At 42.4% G+C, this 20424-nt stretch overlaps 1 protein-coding gene across 1 annotated transcript in view; it reads left to right on the forward strand.

Annotated features, from left to right (window-relative positions):
* The window catches only part of LOC122800382 (tumor necrosis factor receptor superfamily member 16-like), a 261184-nt gene that overhangs the window by 100939 nt on the left and 139821 nt on the right, over positions 1–20424 (forward strand). The window contains exon 4 of the mRNA XM_044069831.1: positions 15969–16337. Within this exon, the coding sequence (XP_043925766.1) occupies positions 15969–16337 (369 nt within the window). The remainder of the gene's footprint in view (positions 1–15968; positions 16338–20424) is intronic.

A 20424-nucleotide genomic window follows, 5' to 3' on the forward strand; every position in this document is an offset into this window, starting at 1 on the left:
GAAGATGATGTCAGGCAGTGCACCTCTTATACAATTGATGTCCTTGTGCCCAAGTGGTAGGGCATCAGCCAAAGCCTTGAGGGGTGGTAAAGCTCTAGAAGTCAAGCTGGCATGTTGGGCTAACTACATGTAGGGTATCCCCAAAGTGAATCTACTGTAGTGTCTACATTTTATGGTACCAGTGGTGTGCCACAGGACTGTGCTGGGACCACTCCTGTTTAGAATTTACTTCTCAGACACTAAGGGCAGTTGTGGAAGGCCTCTGGATGACAAAGCTTTCAGACAACTGCAAGCTGGGGGCAGTCACTGAATCCTCAAAATGATGTAGATGTCCTTCAGGCGGATCTAAATCAGGCTAATGGTTGGTGTCAGAACCATGGCCTGAAAGTAAATGCAAAGAAATGCATTGTCATACCCTTTGAGAAATCAAATACCCTTGCTAACTACATTGACAACACACCCTTAAGAGTAGACTTGGAGATAAGGAACCCAAGTACATGGATACACAGTAGCTTGAACTCTGTTCATCATGTGTCCACAGTGGTGAGGAATTCATTCTGTGTGGCACAACTTATAAGCAAAGGTGTGGCATTCAGATCTAGGGAGATTAGTCGCACTCTACATAGCCCTCAGTAGACCAATAATCTGGTAAGATATGCCATTTGGAATGTACTAGGTACTAACAGCTGGAGTGACTTCAGCGGTTCCTCACTAAGAAAATACAGGGTGTTAAAAACATGTCCTATGTGACTAGACTAGACTGAAAGGCCGTTCTCTTTATATTAAAGGGTGACCTATGCTACAAAGCACTCACAAATCTAACCCTGATGGAGCTGCTCCAGATCTGCAAGGCAAACAGTGCAAGGGTCACCCCTTCTAGAGATCTAAACTTAGTGAGTCAGACAGAACATGCTGGAGAGAAAGATAAGTCTCCCAGAGATTGCCACTTCTTTGGAATAGGCTTCCTATCCATGTAAAGCAAAGTCCTTACCTGGCCTTCTTCGCACCAATATCTTAACATATTCCCCTTACTCCATAGTAAATCAATCTCAGAATTAGTATGTATAACTGTCACAGCTTGCTGTACAGCCCCCAATGTGTCAGTAAGTTTTTGGACTTCATTGTTTAAAAGAGTCTATTGCTTTCATGACTCATATTTTTTTTTACAGCAGATCAGGAAAACCATTATAAAGATCATAAAAGAAAACATAAAAAAAAATTGACTGCTTCTACTAATGTTCAAAACTTGCATCATTCTGATGATTTCTACAGAGCAAGTGGCAGTCATGCATAACATCATAGCACTTAGCATTCATAAATCCACACATAATAAAATATGAAATGAACAGAAAACTCTGTTTGCTAACATTTTAGCTTTGAACTGCTCATATGCTTTCCTACAAGGTAGTAGCAAGTGAGATCATAAATTTCCTGAAAATCTATTTTTCTCTGAGGATAAAAAGCACAGGTGAAACTAATGAATGACTCTGTAAGAGATGTTGAGAGTACAACTGCAATTTGAGATGGAATTTGACTAAGACCATTGAAACTTCCTGTAAGCACCCCTCCCTCAACCCCGACGGTATAAGCTGGGACACGTTCAGAAAGTCAGACTGAAAATATGAACAAAGACCAGAATCAAAAGAAAAAAAAATCTCTGGTGCTGTCTCTTTGAGATAACTGTGAAACTTAACCAAGTAACCAATTGACTTGGTGTCAAATGTGGCTATGCTATAACTGATTCAGCATCTAGGTTAGCCATTATGGGGATTGGTCATTAGGCACCTCTGCTGCCAACTATGAATTCAGTCATTACCAGAAACATACATAGGATTCTTACCTAGAAGAAGCTGGAAGGAAAAAGGCAATTTTTTAAATCCTTTTGTACAGACACACACACACCTTAACAAACATTCATGCATATGTAGAGCAAAAAGTGTATTTCGTCCTTTTTTACTGTCATCAGACTAAAGGTGCACAGATCAAAAGAACCAAGGAGTTGGAAAACGAAAACAGAGGGAATGGAGTAAATGATAGGTACTACTGCAGGCAGAAGCCTAGTGAGTCCTGACCAATCCTGACACAAGCACCCATTTTCCAGCCACCCTACTTCACAACCGGTTAGCCTGTCTCCTGGGAGGGAGGTTAAGTAATCTCCGGGACTGTTGGGCGATCATTACATTGGGTGATCATTACATTGAAAACTGGGTGATGTACATAATTTTGCTTGGATCCAAAACTGAGCTGAGATCCATCCCACCTTTCTTGAGGATGCAGCGCATCTTGGATATTTCTACCTCCTTTTGGCCAATTGTTAGCTCAAGGAATCAACATAGAGGTTCCCAGAGGACAGGAAAACTTATATTTATACTCCTGGTTGTGTCTGGCACCCAGAAAGGGCTACGCTTGAGTTTTATTTATTTTTTTTTTATATCTCAAGACATATGATGTATTTTAGAAAGTTTTGAAATTCAGAATTCTTAACCTTCCTTCCACTTCTTTTGCTAAAGAATTGGATCCAAAGGATGCATATCCTCATGTCCCAATTGTCAAGAACACAAAAGTACTTCAGGTTGAAGGCACTGAATCTGGTGGAAGATGAGCATTGCTTTGACCCATATATATGTTCTTCATGTTTCACTGTTGCAGTCATTACATTTGGGTAATCTACTGGCAGATTGCCCTCAGTTGGCCTGATTAACAAAGTCTTGGGTCCTGCATCGGTTGCTGTCCCTTCCATGACATCAGGACATCAGGGGTATAAAACATGCAGCCGATGCCGTTTTCATCAGTCTTTCTTGCCGCCCGGTACCTGAAGCAGAAGCAGTTCACAAGTGCCGGTTGGCCTACTCCTGAAATTTTCATTTTCGAGTTTCAGAACCGAAGTCTTCAACCTAAAGCTAAGTACCCCATTGGGGAAACTTTTTTTTTCTTGCTCCTTACCGATATCAGTAAAAGTTAATAATTGTATTACTTGTGGGAAGCAAATAACTCATATAAGGATTTTCATTTGTACTGTATTCCTTGCCTAGGCCCTGACCAGAACATGCATTGCTGTCGGTTTTGTGCTAAATTTTCATTTGTACTGTATTCCTTGCCTAGGCCCTGACCAGAACATGCATTGCTGTCGGTTTTGTGCTAAATTTAATTAACGCACTATTAAGCGTCTGTATATTTTTGCATCAAAATATTTTGGCTCAAGATTTAACTATCCAGAAATGTTGGCTAGCAATCCGACTAGCGGAATACCTAAAAAAAACGCAAAGAAAACGAGACAGAGACCATCTAGGTCCAAAACCGACAACACAGCTTCTCCTAAGCCAGTCGCCGTTTCACCGGTACTCAGTGAGGTGCTTTTGCAGCCCCTGATACCCGCTACTTTTGATTCGCAGGCCTCTATTGAGACCCATTTGAAGTCCGGTGTGCTGCAAGACACTTTAAGTATTGAACCTGCGGATATCTCTACCTTAGATGGGTCCGGAGCCGCTGAGCAGGCACCGGCTCGTGAGTGTGTTTTCAGGCCTAAAGATTTGTATATTAAACAGACGCTGTCTTCAAAACTAAGGCCAAAATCAACTTCTATGTCTAAAAAAACTGATGCTTGGGACACGTGCACAGGCCCCTATGCCTAAAAAACTAATTATCAAAATGGCTGAGGATTTAATTACCTTGATCCAGGGGTTCCCATCCTCCTCCTGCTAAGAGGCCTAGGCAAGGCACTGACTATGAATCATCAGATCAGGTTTCTATTTCTTCTGATTCCTCTTCTGATCAGGAATTGTCTATTCCACCTTATGAGGACTCTGATGCAGAATATTCCATCCCTTCTGCTTCTTCTCCTGAGCATTTTTCTTTTGGAGAAACTTTGCATACCTTAAGGGAACACTTTCACTGGGAGAGTCAGGATTTCTCAGAATCTAAAAAGAGGCTTTGGGATTTCCTTCTTCCTCAGCATAGTCCTTTGGCTATACCTCGTGTTCTAGACATTGTTGATGATGTTTTCTCAGAATCCAGCATGGCTCCTGATTCCCTGCCTCCATCTCCTAGTAAGCCAGACAGATATTACAGGGTTCCTGGCTCCCACAAATTCCTCTTTAAAAAAACCCTACTGCTGATCCTAAAACCATTTCTCAGGGTCCCAAGGGCGTTAAGGCTTCTACTGCTAAAAATCCTACCCCTTTTGATAGAGACTCCAGGGCGCTGGATAGATGGGGTAAGAAGGTTTACACGTCTGCAACCTTGGCAATCGGGGATTTAAACTGTCAATTTCATATGCTTAAATATCATCAGCATGTCATGGGCTTACATAAACAGAAAATGATGTTGATTTCTGACTGTGGAAAATAGAGTTGCAGTATTTATTGCATTCAGCTGAACAAGTTGGAAAGCATACTTTGCAATGTGGTTTTGATTCCTTGGAGGCCTCTTGCAGGGCTGCTGTAACTGGATCTGTGATAGAAGTCATGCTTGGCTCAAGGAGCAAAATCTGCCTGTTCTATGTTAAAGCAAAATTGTTGGATGCTCCTTTACAACAGGACAGTCTATTTGGTAATAAGGCAGAAGAAGTTTTGAAAAAGATGGAAGATAAAGCTAAATCTATGCAAACTGTAAAAGATTTCCTACAAGTGCAGCCAGCCAGGTTCAGTAGGCACTGGCTTACTAAGAACTGGTCCTTTCCAGTTCCCACCATAGCCGCTCAGGTCAAACCCAGACATTCCAAAGGCTCCAGGTTTCAGTCACAAGGAACTTATAGAACAAAACAATGGGGTGGCTCCACCTCCAAATCTGGAAGTAACAAGGCACCTTCCTATGGTAAACAGTCTCAATGACTTTCCACTGCAATCACCAAGCACTTATCTTTTGGCCGCCCCTTTGGGGGAAAACTGTTACTTCATGCACGAAACTGGCAACTAATTACCCAGGACAAGTGGGTTTTAAATGTAGTATCCCAGGGATACAGATTTCATTTTCACACATTGCCAATCCCAAACGGATGGCCAGATCTGCCTCCAAGTCAGTGGGCAGAGGCCCAGAAACAAGTTTGTCCCTCATGAATATGGGGGCTATTCAACCAGTACCAGAAAAGGAAAAGGGACAAGATTTTTATTCAAGACTTTTCCTGGTACCCAGAAGAGACAAATCCATGGCGTCCAATTCTGGACTTATCCATTCTAAATACATTTCTGGGCATTCCAAAATTCAAGATGCTGACTCTACAACAGTTACTGTCTATGCTAGGCAAGGATGCCTGGTTGGTAACTCTAGACTTAAAAGAGGCTTACCTGCATATCCCAATCGGGGAATCTTGCAGAAGATACCTCTGCTTCAAAGCAGGCTATTTGCATTACCAGTTCTCTGCACTGCCCTTTGGCTTATCTACTGTGCCCAGGGTCTTCACAAAGTGCCTGGCAGCAGTAATTGCATTTTGCAGACAAAGAAACTTTCAAATTTATCCTTACCTGGATGATTGCCTAATTCAGGAAGAAAACAATGACACTCTTCTAAAACATCTGGCATTTGTAAAAAAGACTTCTAACTTGTCTAGGGTACACCATAAACTAAAAGAAATCACAACTTGTACCCTCTCAAATAATTACATTCCTGGGTGCAAGCTTGAATACAACTGCCCAGATGACCTACCTTATGCCAGAAAAAACAAATTCAATTGATGACTTACTTCAAATAGGTGGCCACAAAAACCCAGCTGTCTGCAAGACAAATTATGCAGGCCTTTGGGTTAATGGCCTCCTGCATCCTAATAATTCCATATGCAAGACTACATATGAGGAAACTTCAATGGTACCTAAAAACTTATGGAGTCAACATTGTCACAGCCTGGAAACAATGATTCCTGTCATTCCATGCCTGCAGCTAGAGTTCTTATGGTGGGAAGAGACCTGCCACCAAAACAAGGGACTGTCATTCACTCCACCCCCTGCCACCCAATCCCTGACTACAGACGCATCAGATTATGCTTGGGAGGGTGCATCTGGCAGGAAGATTCATTCAGGGCCAATGGAGCCCAAATCAAATGCACCTATATATAAACCAGAAAGAAATGCTAGCCGTACAGAATGCTCTAACAGCCTTCAAGGACTATCTTCATCCAGGATAACTACTGATAAAGACAGACAACACCACAGTCATGTGGTACATAAACAAGCAGGGGGGTACCCATTCCTACCCCCTTTGCAGACTAGCCATGGCATTGTGGAACACTGCCTTGACCTACCAAATACATCTGCAAGCTCAATTCCTGCCAGGAAAGCAAAATACTGTGGCAGATACACTAAGCAGAAATCTTTTATGGACCCACAAGAATGGAAACTGGATTCACAAATCTTCAGCATGTTGACACACAAATGGGGGAGCCCAGACACGGATCTTTTTGCCACACCCCAAAATTATCAGTTGGACAAATTCTGCACAAGAATTCATCACAAAAATGCTTGGAAAGTGGATGCTCTGTCCTTCAGCTGGAAAAACCTATTAGTCTATGCCTTTCCTCCTCTGCCTCTGCTCTCCAAGGTCTTACTAAAAATCAGACAGGAAAAAACAAAAATGATACTTATAGCTCCAGACTGGCCTCGCCAGCACTGATACCTGCTCCTACGCAATATGTTGCCCCTTCCTCCGTGGTACCTGCCTCTGACACCTTACCTACTGTCTCAGCAGAACTATCAAATTCTGCACACTCGGCTCCAAACTCTGAATCTTGCAGCATGGCTAATCAACTAATTTCACCTGTTACATCTCTCAGCAAACCTGTGATGGATGTCATTTTGGAGGCTAGAAGGCCTAGTACTAGAAAATCTTTTGCGGACAAATGGAAAAGATTCTGTGCCTGGAACCAAGCACAAGGAATAAACACAGCAATGCCCAGTATTCCTCAGATTCTGCAATATTTAACTAAAATGCTTCACAAGGGCCTATCTTTTTCGTCTATAAAAATCCATTCCTCTGCCATTTCAGCTCATTACAACACAGAGCCTCCCCTCTTTTCTCATCCTCTGCTAAAGCAGTACCTCAGAAAGGCCAAAAATATAAGACCTCCCAGGAGAGCACCAGCTCCTGCATGGGACCTCAATTTTATTTTGGAAAAACTCACTCTACCTCCTTTTCAGCCAGCTGCTACTGCAAATTTTAAATTTCTCTCCTGGAAAACAGCTTTTCTTTTAGCAGTTACCTCAGCTAGACGTATTTCAGAATTACAGGCTCTTATGGCAGTGGAGCCTTTCATTATTTTGCATCCGGACAAGGTGGCTCTCGGGACCAATCCATCTTTCATGCCTAAGGTGGTATCCAGTGTGGCTCTTAATCAGACCATTCATCTGCCAACTTTCTTTCCCAATCCACAGAACAAGGGTGAGCGGATTCTGCATTCATTGGATGTGCACAGACAACTTAGATTCTGCTTAAACAGGACAAAACCCTCTAAGAAAATCTGAGCAACTATTGGTGGCATTTGCTGCAGGGGCAGAGGGAAAACCTATTTCAAATCAGACTATTTCTAAATGGATAAGCCATTGTATTAATTTCTACTATGTGCACCATGGTAAACATATCCCCAACAGGATCAGATCTCATTCCACCAGGGCTGCATCTGCAGCCTTTCTCAGAGGGGTTCCTACCAGAGACATTCTAGAAGCTCCTACCTGGAGCTCAGTTCATACGTTCACCAAACATTACTATTTACCTCTCCTCCCTAAATCCAGAGCTGACTTTGCCACTGCTGTTCTGCAGGGCCTTATAGCTGCTCCTAATTCTGTATAAATCCATCCTCCCAACCATAGCTTTGGGAATCTATCCAAATGTAATGACTGCAACAGTGAAACACGAAGAACATAGTACAGTTGTGTACACTTACCATAAATGTAGATGTTCGAGTGTATTCACTGTTGCAGTCCTAGTTACCCACCCTCCAGCCCCCTGTTTTTTCTCTTACTATACCTCCTCTTTCTTTTAATATGCTTAAAAGCCTTTTTGGTGTATTTGCTTTTGATTGGAGGTATATTGTTTGTGTTCTAAATTACACACACACACACACACACACACATATATATATATATATATATATATATATATATATATATAGATATATAGATATATATATATATATCTACATATAGATGAAAACGGCGTCTGCTGCATGTTTTATACTCATGACAACCTGACGTCATGGAAGAAGGGACAGCAACCAACACAGGACCCAAGACTTTGTTAATCAGGCCAACTGAGGGCAACCTGCCAGCAGATTACCCAAATGTAATGACTGCAACAGTGAATACACTCTTAACAGGGCTCTGTCCTGGGACCCCTCCTGTTTGGAATATACTTCTCAGAAGAACAGGCAAGCACGGAAGGGCTGTGGCTGACTAAATTTGCAGATGACTGCAAACTGGGTGCTATAATAGAGTCTCCGGCCAACATGGAGATCCTCCTGAAGGGCCTAAATGAGACTGATGCATGGTGTCAAAGCCATGGTCTCAAGCTGAATACAAAAAACTGCATCGTAATCCCCTATGGAAAAAACAGAGTACCCGCAAACTACAACATAGGAGGTAATCCCCTGAAATCTGAAGAAGTAAGGGATCTAGGGACCCAAGTAGATAGTCAGCTTTCCTTTGATAACCATGTTGCCAGAGTGGTTAGAAAATCCTTCTGTGTGACCCATCTGATCACGAAAGGGTTTGCATCAAGATCTAAGTATGTAATGGTGCCCCTCTACTCTTCCCTCATCAGACCCATTATTGAGTACAATGCACCAATTGGAATGTACCTGGCTAGACATCTCCAGCAGCTGGAGAGACCACAGAGGTACCTAACCAAGAGGATTACTGGCTTCAAACAGTTGCCCTATGCAGCATGATTGAAAAAGCTAAGACTGTTCTCTGTTGCATACCGCTTTCTCAGAAGCGATCTCCGTCTAACGTACAGAACCATGTCCAACCCAGAATTGTTGAACATGCTCCATCTTAGCAAAACCAAATCTACTCGAGCTACACGCTCTAGGGATATAAATCTCAACACAACAATGAATAGAACATGCTGGAGGGATAGATTCCCTTCACAGAGACTTCCCTTACTATGGAACAGGGTCCCGATCAACATAAGACAGAGCCCCTCATTATCACTCTTCAAGAGGAACCTTGATGAGTGGATGGGTAACAAATTTCACACCGGCGATCACGCGAACAACACTACTAGGTAGGGGCCAAGGGTACTAGCTGCTAGTACAAGGGTCTAGGGAACTACTAAAGGGGCGGTGAATTCCGCACAACGTGGCTGGGCTAATGTATGCCTTCGAGCAGATAGCCCAGTACCAACCTATGAACCTATGAACATCTACATTTATGGTAAGTGTACACAACTGTACTTTCCCTGCCTTCCAAAAAGCTGTCATGATTAGCATTGTGTTCACTAATTCAGTTTTTGTGAATGCTTGCTGAAGTGTAATTATCAGTAAAAATGTTTAGTGTATGGGAATATTTCACTGAATCAATCTTAAGATGTGCATATTGTATAGGGTTCAGAATTGCAACAGGAATATGCTCACCTACTGTCCTGGAAGTACATTAGCCTGTAAAGTTTGTGGAAAGAACTCTGTTACAATTGTATGACATAAAGTAAGTTTGGGATGGAGGTGTATAGTTTAAGGTCTGTTATTGCTGAGAATTGTAGCTGTAAACACTGGAAAAATATCTGGGTGATCCAGTACATTTCATGGGAACAAGATTTTTTTTCTCCCTCCTAACCATAGGTCAGCCATTTCAAAGTACATTGTTGTTCTTCAGGTTATTTCTGCTTTGCCAGAGGATTAGCTATATTATCTTGTTTTGAGTTGTACATGTAAAGTGGTAAAATAGCTACACACAAAGTTAGTGTGGAGTAATTTTTTTGTTCCTTGGAGTGTATTTCATATGCATTTAAATGTATCTAAAGTCGGTCTTTGGTGAGAGCAAAATGTGCAACTGTTGTATTGTTCCTGATGTTCATCGTGCATACAGCTGCAGTCATAACAGATGGGTTTTCCTGCCGTCAGGCGGGTCCTCAGTCAGCCGAATTCCAAAGTCTAGATCCGGCGTCGGATGTTGTCGCTTCTTCCCTGACGTCAGTGCGACAGGGGTATAAAAGAACAAGCTGATGCCATTTTCTTCAGTCTTTCTTGCCGCGTGGTGCCCGAAGCAGAAGCAGTTCGCAAGTGCCGGTCGGCCAGCTCCTGAGATTACGAATATTATTCAACCGAAGTCTTCTTGAAAGCTAAGTACCCCGTTGGGGAAATTTTTCTTGCCTCAGACCGATGTCAGACAAAGTTAATAATTGTATTTCATGTGGGAAGCAAATACCGCATAAGGATTTCCATTCCCTCTGCATTCCTTGCTTAGGCCCAGACCACGACGTCTCGGCCTGTCGTTTTTGTGCTACATTCAACAGACGCACAATTAAGCATCGGGCGGAGTTCGCCCAACATTATTTTGGCAAAAATTTTAATTACAATATGTTGTCGGATATTCCGACTCCAGTTTTGAGTAAAAGACGCAAAGGTAAGGACCGACATACAAGGTCCGCGACTTCTACCGACACCACGCTAAAGCCAACTACTGGTGCTCCGGTTCTCAGCGAGGCGCCTACGCAGCCCCTGACTACCAATGACACTTCATTAGCGGTGTCTTCTGTGCCCGAGGTCGCAGGCTCTTCAGCCCACACCCCGACTACAGATACCGAAGCCACTCTTGGCGGGGAAACTCAGAGTTTAGACAGACCTGCCACCTCTCAGGGTGTCTTCAGGCCGCCGCCTTCTTTTTCCATTAAGGCTTTCACTAAATCTAAAGCAGCCATGCATTCTAAAAGACAAGCTCCACAGGGCCCCTCTCAAGGCCCCATGCCTTAAAAGCAGATGCTCAAAATGGCTGAGGATTTGATTACTCTTATCAGGGGTTCCCAAACCCCCCTCGGACAAAAGGCCCAGAGTGGAGGAAGAATACCCTTCCTTGGACCAGGCCTCCATTACTTCAGAACATTCTGAAGACCAGGAACATTCATACTCCCCTTTTGAAGATTCTGATGCAGAGGAGTCCATTCCCTCTGTCTCCCCCCCCCTGAGGACTACTCTTTTGGGGAAACCTTACATACCTTGAGGGAACACCTCCACTGGGAAGGCCAAGAATACTCAGACTCCAAGAAAAGGCTCAGGGATTTCCTCTTGCTCCCTCAGCACAGGCCTCTGGCTATCCCTCCTGTCTTGGACATACTAGATGATGTGTATTCAGAGGCCAGCCTTAACCCAGATTCTTTACCTCCAGCTCCAGTCAAGCCGGACAGATATTACCGGGTTCCTGATTCACACCAATTCCTATACAAAAGCCATGCAGCTGACCCAGAAACCATTTTACAGGGTCCCAAGGGAATTAAGGCCACCACTGCCAAAAATCCATTACCTTCAGAGAGAGATTCCAGAGCTTTAGAAAGGTGGGGGGAAAAGGTATACACCTCGGCCACCTTAACCACGAGGGCATTAAACTGTCAGTTCCATATGTTAAAGTATCAACAATTTTTGTTATCTCAGTTGAAAAGTAAAATGTCACAACCTGAACAACCAGACTTGAAGGAGTTGCAGGATTTGTTGCATAGTGCAGAGCAAGTGGGTAAACATACCTTGCAATGTGGTTTTGATGCTTTAGAGGCCTCATGTAGAGCTGCTGTTACAGGATCAGTCATACATAGACATGCTTGGCTCAAAGAGCAAACCTTACCAGATCATGTTAAAGCTAAACTGCTAGATGCACCTCTTCAAAAAGATGTATTGTTTGGTGTTAAAGCTGAGGAGGTATTAAAGAAAATGGAGGGAAAGGCAAAATCAATGCAAACAGTGAAAGATTTCCTACAGGTACAACCTCCATGTTTCAGTAGAAATTGGCCTTCAAAAAATTGGTCCTTTCCAGCCACAGACAGACCTCAAAGAGGTAGATACAGGTGCCCGAGAGGTAGAGGGCAATCTCAAGGATCATTTAGAGGCAGACAATGGCAAGCACCTACACCAAGAGGTGGTGAGGATAGTTCACAGCCAATCAGAAAGCAGAATCAATGACTTTCCCCTGTGCATGCCAAGCAAGGCTCAATTGGCAGCACCTTTAGGTGGAAAACTGCCATTATTTTCAAAAAATTGGCATATTGTCACAAAAGACAAATGGATCCTGGACGTTATAGACAGAGGCTACAGATTCCACTTTCACACCCTTCCAAAAATGAGAGGCATGCCAAACCTGCCACACAATCAAAGGGCAGAGGCACAAAAACAAATTTCAGATCTCATGGACATGAAAGCTATTCAAGAGGTACCTGCACAAGAACAGGGTCAAGGTTTTTATTCCAGACTATTCCTGGTACCAAGGAAGGGCAAAGATTGGAGACCTATTTTGGACCTATCCATCCTAAACACATATTTACTCTTACCAAAATTCAAGATGCTCACATTACAGCAGCTTCTTCCCATGCTGGGCAAGGAGTCTTGGCTGGTAACATTGGACCTCAAGGAGGCATACCTGCATGTCCCAATCAGACAAGATTGCAGAAGATACCTCAGATTTCTTGCAGGTTCAACCCATTATCAATTCTCTGCATTGATCTTTGGCTTATCTACTGCACCCAGAGTGTTCACGCAATGCCTGGCATCAGTAATTGCCTTCTGCAGACTTTAAGGGATACAAATATTTGTACGACTGCCTGATCCAAGCGGACAGCAAACACATACTTCTGAAACACCTGGCGTTTGTAATAATGTTGTTGAATTCTCTGGGATACACAGTCAACAAAAATAAATCAAGACAAATACCCTCTCAAACAATAATTTTCCTGGGTGCCAGCTTGAATACAAACACCCAGATGGCCTACCTCAAGCCAGAGAAACAAGGGCAACTAACTCATTACTTCAGAAGACTGGCAACCTTCACCAGGCTGACTGCAAGAAAAATCCTGCAGGCTCTGGGATTCATGGCATCTTGCATCCTACTAATCCCATGTGCAAAGCTGCATATGAGGAAGCTTCAATGGTACCTAAAAAAAATTATGGTCTCAGTTTGGAAACAATTATTACCACTGATTCCATGTCTTCAAAAGGAATTTCTGTGGTGGGCTCAAGCATGCCAAAGAAACATAGGTCTCCCATTCTGCAAGCCTCAAGCAAATCAAGTCATCACAACAGACGCCTCTGACTATGCCTGGGGGGCACACATGACAGATCGGTGCATTCAGGGCAAATGGTCCCAAAAAGAAAATCACCTACACATCAATCAAAAGGAAATGCTAGCAGTAATAAATGCTATTATGGCTTTCAAAGACCTACTGCATCCAGGCCAGCTATTGATAAGGACAGACAACACCACAGTGATGTGGTACATAAACAAACAGGGAGGAACCCATTCATACCCCCTATGCAGGCTAGCCATGTCTCTTTGGAACATGGCTCTGGAATTACAAATCCAACTTCAAGCACAGTTCCTGCCAGGCAAGGAAAACACGCTGGCAGACAACCTAAGCAGAAATATGACAGATCCACACGAATGGAAGTTGCTTCCTCAAGTTTTTACAAAGATAATTCAAGCATGGGGAAGGCCAGACATGGATCTCTTTGCCACCCACAGAAATTACCAATTGACAGATTTCTGCTCAAGGACCTTTCATCCACAGGCCTGGAAAGTGGACGCACTATTTCAGTTGGACAACAATGACAGTTTATGCCGTTCCACCTCTTCCTCTGCTGCCCAAAGTTCTATTGAAAGCCAGAGCAGACAGACCAAAGATGATTCTCATTGCTCCAGTCTGGCCAAGACAACACTGGTACCCACTCCTGAGGAGCCTGACGCATTCCCCACCATGGATCCTTCCTCTAATGCCTCTTCTACTGACTCAGCACAACTTAAAAACTCTTCAGTCAGCTGAAAACTCTCAATCTAGCCGCATGGAGGATTCCTTAAATTCACAACAGACCCTACTCTCCAAGGAGGTGCAGGATGTCATTTTGGAGGCCAGAAGGCCTTCTACTAGAAAAGCCTACTCCGCAAAATGGAAACGGTTTTGTGCCTGGAATCAGAAAAAGGGTCAGAATCCTGAAATACTGAATTTACCTCAAATATTACAGTACCTAGCTGAGATGCTAAACAGTGGACTTTCATTCTCCTCCATCAAAATCCATGCCTCAGCCATTTCTGCAGAATACAACATTGATCCTCCTTTATTCTCTCACCCTCTCTTAAGACAGTTCCTCAGAGGGGCTAAGAATATAAAACCCCCAAGGAAGCAACCAGTACCTGCTTGGGACCTCAATTTCATTCTAGAAAAACTGACCCTGCCTCCTTTTGAGCCAGCTGCTTCAACAGAACTGCAATATTTGTCATGGAAAACATCCTTCCTTCTGGCTATCACCTCAGCACGCAGGGTTTCGAAACTACAAGCCCTCATGGCTGTGCAGCCTTTCATCATTTTCCATCAGGACAGAGTTTCCTTATGAACCAACCCTTCTTTTATGCCAAAGGTAGTATCCAGGGTAGCCTTGAATCAGGCTATCCACTTTACCTACCTTTTACCCTAATCCACAAAACAAAGGGGAGAGACTACTACATTCCTTGGACATTCACAGACAGCTCCGTTATTATTTGGACAGAACAAAGCCTTTCAGAAATTCAGAGCAACTCTTTGTGTCCTATGCTACAGGTGCTCAAGGGAAGCCTATTTCCAAACAGACAATCTCAAAATGGATAGCCCACTGCATTCGCTTTTGTTACTCTTTTCATGGTAAAACTGTACCTACAGGCATCAGATCTCACTCCACAAGGGCCACAGCTACCTCTGCATCTTTCCTCATGGGGGTTCCTACCAAGGATATTTTGGAAGCAGACACTTGGAGTTCTGTGCATACTTTTTCCAAGCACTATCACCTACCATTATACTCCAAATCTAGAGCGGGCTTTGCCACTGCAGTCTTGCAGGGCATCCTGGCTCCTCCTAGTTCCACTTAGTGCCTACCACCCCTTTTTTAGCTTTGGGATTCTACCCATGTGTTATGACTGCAGCTGTATGCACGATGAACATAGTACAGTTTTGTACCTACCATAAATGTAGATGTTCGAGTGCTAATACAGCTGCAGTCCAGGTTTCCCTCCCTCCTTTCCCTCTTGGGATAGGCCTAATGGCTAACACCTCCTCATACAACATGATTGGGGTATTCTTTTATGGTGTATTTGCTTGCAACTACTGTTTTTTGATTTTATTGCATTGCATTATTACATAAATTTATGTTTTGCCTTCCTTCTGGGGGCACCTGACATCTGGGGCAAGAAAAACTGAAGAAAATGGCGTCGGCTGGTTCTTTTATACCCCTGTCGCACTGACGTCAGGGAAGAAGCGACGACATCCGACGCCGGACCTAGACTTTGGAATACGGCCAACCGAGGACCCGCCTGACGGCAGGAAAACCCATCTGTTATGACTGCAGCTGTATTAGCACTCGAACATATACATTTATGGTAGGTACAAAACTGTACTTTTTGAGTTGTGTGCCATAGTCCTTTTGTACTGCCTTAATTGCAGACATCCATGCTAAACATAGACTCAGGACTTACACATGTTTTAATTTATTGATTTATATGTAGTTTAAGTACAGTAGTGTCTGCATAACAGGAATTTCAAATCGCTACTTTGGCAAGAAAGAGTTGATCTGCTCCACCACAGACTGAAAATGTTCACTAATAAATGTGTTTTGCTTCATGTCATAGTTTGCTAATTTTGAAAAGTCTATTACTGCTTACTCCTTTCAAGGTATTTTGTGATTTTGTATGGTATGGCTTTTGGGGTGTCTCTTAGTTGATATTTGGAGTTATTAAAGACATTTTATTTAGAAAAGTCCAGTTAATGGTTGAAAGTTGCTGCACTGACCAGTAACGATTCAAATATATTTTTGTTGCTGTTCACAGGGAAGACCTTTTCAGATGAAAGCAGTCTACATGCAACTTGTAAACCATGCAGCACTTGTCCAGAAAACAGTGTCGTGATGGCTAACTGCACTTTTAAAATGAACACTGTGTGCGAGTGCCAAGAGGGGTACTACAGTCATACAGAGGATGGGATCACAAAGTGTGTTCATTGCTTGATTTGTCCCATGGGTCATCAAGTAAGCAAAATGTGTAACAAGGATGAGAACACAAAATGTGAAATTTGTCCTCCAGGATTTTATTCTGAGAAGGCCAGCAGGTCCAGTTCTTGTCAGCCCTGTAATGTTTGTGATGAAAGAACTGAAGTCATGATCATGAACTGTACCAGGGCATCGGACACGGTCTGCATGGGTGAGTGTCTACCTCCTCGTGTAACCACACCGTGGCATGTTGGATTGTGGTTTTTGAATTTCAGTAACCTGTTATTTAATATAGAATGCTTGCTTCATTATATTATGTAGCATTTCAGTCTCTAACTTTAGCTTTATTTACTTTTGGGGCTGAAAAGGAGACTTTTTCTTGTGTTTATTTTAACATGTGCCATGGGTCTGGCTCACTGAAGTATTAGATGTATTCAAGGCCGCAGTGAATACTTTGTGACAGTCTTAAGGATTTGAGCATTTGAAGCGTCTGGTTTTAACGTCTGCTTTAGGAAGCTGCCCAAACTACATCTTTGATGTAACCACTGTAAAATGATTATACAGAGAGTGAAGTAGATCTTAAGTACATGTATCCGATTTTCATATAAACATACATTTCCTGTCTAAAATGAGTCCCAAGTTGTATTTTCTGTACTGTGGTTTTTAGAAGCCTTTTCACATGCCCCAAGTTTTGTCTTAAAAAAAGTAGTCACAAGTAGGCTACACTAACCTGCAATGCATCTACAAACGTTTTTTTTTTTTTTTTTAGTCGCTGAATCAGTAAACCATTTACTGGATGTAAGCCCATGTGACTCTGGTGTAAACTGTATGAAGGGCACGGTAAACATCTAAAGACTAGATATCCTCGGCAAACATTTGACGCTGTTGCAGTTTTTTGTTTGTACACTCCTTTTCAGTTGGTCTTAAATTGCAGTGGTTCAAGTAGTGGCACAGACATAGGGAGGAAAGCAGCCTGTAAATGTAGCATGACACGAAGTGGGAGGAAGCCTGCAGACTAGGGGATAATGCAGCGATATAAGCATGACACTAGGAGTGGGAGGAAGCCTGCAGACTAGGGGATAATGCAGCGATATAAGCATGACACTAGGAGTGGGAGGAAGCCTGCAGACTAGGGGATAATGCAGCAATATGTGATCATGTGCCGTACAGAACAGTCAAGAAAAGTTCTATGTAGCTTAATTAATGTTGGTTATGTTTTGATAATTTTTTCTGTATTTTCTTTGTTTTGTGTACATTCCCTAAGGCACTTGATGCATCTACTTGTGCCAGTACCATCTTGTGGTTGGTTGATAAGATCCACTGTGTGCTCCTTGGTGGAAAAGAGGAATTTAAAAACTGTAAATTAACGAAAGAGTTTAATGGAAGTAATGAAGTTAATGATTTCTGTTACACAGGCATTCTGCACTGGGTACCGCAGTCTAGGTCACTTAACGTGCTTACTGTGGGATTCGCATTGTGTAGCACTTCATGTTCTTCCCCTACACCATTTTGTATTTTCAGGTGTCTAAAATTACAAAAGATACTGCCTGAAGACTTCAGGAGGAGCTGAAGAGGGAGCCCTCAATTATGTTCTACTTTGACAGCGAGCAGAGTTGCCCCTTATCCAGTTGAAAAGGGTGAAAGGATGTTTGATTCTGTTTAGTATGTGGAGATGAGACTGAGAGGAAGGGATGTGGTGAAAGAGTTAACATGTCAGTTGTATAAAAGGGAATAATAAGCTATTTTATTACTAGGATGTGCTGGAGCATGGAGTGTTTGTTAGGACAGCCCATAGCTCTGTTACTTTAGTACATCTGGTCCGAAAAAGGTTTGTGAAAGAAGGTTGTGGATTTTCATTTTATATATATATATATATATATATATATATATATGTGTGTGTGTATGGGTTAATCAATTACCATGGTTATGGTGCTCTTATTTAATGGTGGAATATTTACTGTTTGAGGATGGCTATGTAGTTTTATTTTCATCTGGTTGGAGAGCTTGGATGAACACATGAAGAGATTGAGAGTAGTACTTTCCAAGGCTCTGTATTAATCACAGTCGACCTTCAGAAAAGAAAATCTTTCTCTCAAGCATTATTAACGTGCTCCATGTGGTGGGTTGAGTAGTAGGTCGAAGGTGTTCAGAGCCAGCTATTAATGAGACACCCACATGGAAAACATTGAGAGTGGATTACAAATGAATGAAACCATTTCAAGATCAGTTGTGTAAATGTGAAATAAATGACTGTGCTCATTCCAGTTACTCTGCTTGCAAAATATGGTGTATATGCCGGCAAACAAAGAGGTAACATGTTTTATCTTCTCTGCAGGCTGTTCATGATAACTTTGGGAGGGGGGTGGGCTTGCTTTTCTAATAGAACCTTTAACTCCTGGTGATTTTCATCTCCAATGCAGAGAACACAACAGTTTGCATGAGTAGGTTCCTAGGTAACCTGTCCAAGTGGAAGCTGGTCAAGGGAGGTTTGCCTCCCAGAACCACCACCAGTCAATCAGGTGTTGCTTTGATGGTGAACAGCTTCTCCTTCCTGTGTATAACAGGTTTCTGTATGATTTCTCCCTGCCCCCCCCCCCCCATACACAGATGCCTCTAAAGGCAAGAAGGAACAAGGACAATCTTCACCCTGCTGGTGACAACAGCCATGATTCTCTCAGCTAGTGTAAGTAAGCAGAATAGGCTCTCTGACCCCTCACCTTATTGCTCTTCTTGACCCAATAGAATCTGTCTCTGTTTCTTCCCATGCTAGGGCATTGATGATTTCATTCTAGTCTCACTAAGACATTTCTTATACATAGACATAGTGCATGTACTTCAGAAAACCGGAAAGATGAAAATGGAGAATCTCTACATGGCTAAACATATTGGGTTATATCTGGCACACCTGTGTGTGTGTGTGTGCGCACGTGTGTGTGTGTGTGTGCGCACGTGTGTGTGTGTGCGCGTGTGTGTGTGTGTGTGTGTGCGCGTGTGTGTGTGTGTGTGTGCGCACATGTGTGTGTGTGTGTGTGCGCACACGTGTGTGTGTGTGTGCGCACACGTGTGTGTGTGTGTGCGCACACGCATGTGTGTGTGTGCACACGTGTGTGTGTGCACACGTGTGTGTGTGCACACGTGTGTGTGTGTGTGTGCACACGTGTGTGTGTGTGTGCACACGTGTGTGTGTGTGTGTGTGTGTGTGTGCACACGTGTGTGTGTGTACGCGTGTCTGCGTGTCTCCCCTAAACTTTGTGAAGTTTATGCAGTTAAGTAATGGGGCTTTAACTATATTTCTCCTACTCTAGTCCAATCTGCCTCTTTCTAAAAAAAGAAATACTGCAAACGACTGAAAAAACAAAAACAAGACCTATGGTGCTTGGCTTTCCAAACTCCCTATACAATCACATGACTTTGTTAAATTAGATTAGATTGCATTAACCGATTACCCCAAGTCACCTTTCTAAAGAACAGATACAACAAATGCATAATCCACAGTTATGCTACAAGTTGATGGTAAAACATGAATAACAAATGTGTGTGTATATATATATATATATATATATATATATATATATATATATATATATATATATATATATATATATATAGATGTATGTATGAGAATGTACATTATTTAAAATTGAAATAAAAAATGATTGCATGTATAAATATTCATATAAATGTATGAATATATAAAAGAAACTCCATATAAAATCTATAAACCATGCTATCTCATGAGACTCCTTAATTTCAATATACACGCTGTCGAACAAACATGATTGATACAAGGATACCTAAAGGCATCATACCTAAGTTGCCGAAGGAGTTCACACCATGTGATTGCATAGGGTGGGTTAATTAAGTTTGTTAGTTCTTATTTAAGTGATTGTGCTTGTCATGTTTTATTGAGTCTGAAGAAGTGTAGGCATTGACCTATACGAAAGCGCTAACTCTATTAAAAATTTGTTGGGAGTTTGGAAAGCCAAGCGCCATCTCCCTTTTTGCATCACAACCAGCATCTGCTATGACATCAGAGTATGCTAACTACGTAGCTGTGATTTAACAGAACCGTGTGATCTCTTTGATAAGAAGTCATGAGTTGATAGATGCAAGTTGCTCCAAGTAACTGTAGGAGAGAGGCACTGTAATTGTAAAAGGAAAGCATATGTTATGTTTGGCCTAAACATTAAGGTTTGTTACAATTCCTAAACATGTCCTTCACTTTTACCATGTGTGGTATCAAATATGTAGAAATGGAAGTTGCACATAAGCAAGGTTGTTTAAAGGACAAACAGTTT

Source organism: Protopterus annectens, chromosome 4.part0, assembly GCF_019279795.1.
Source record: "Protopterus annectens isolate FY-2018-M chromosome 4.part0, PAN1.0, whole genome shotgun sequence".
Lineage (NCBI taxonomy): Eukaryota > Metazoa > Chordata > Ceratodontiformes > Protopteridae > Protopterus > Protopterus annectens.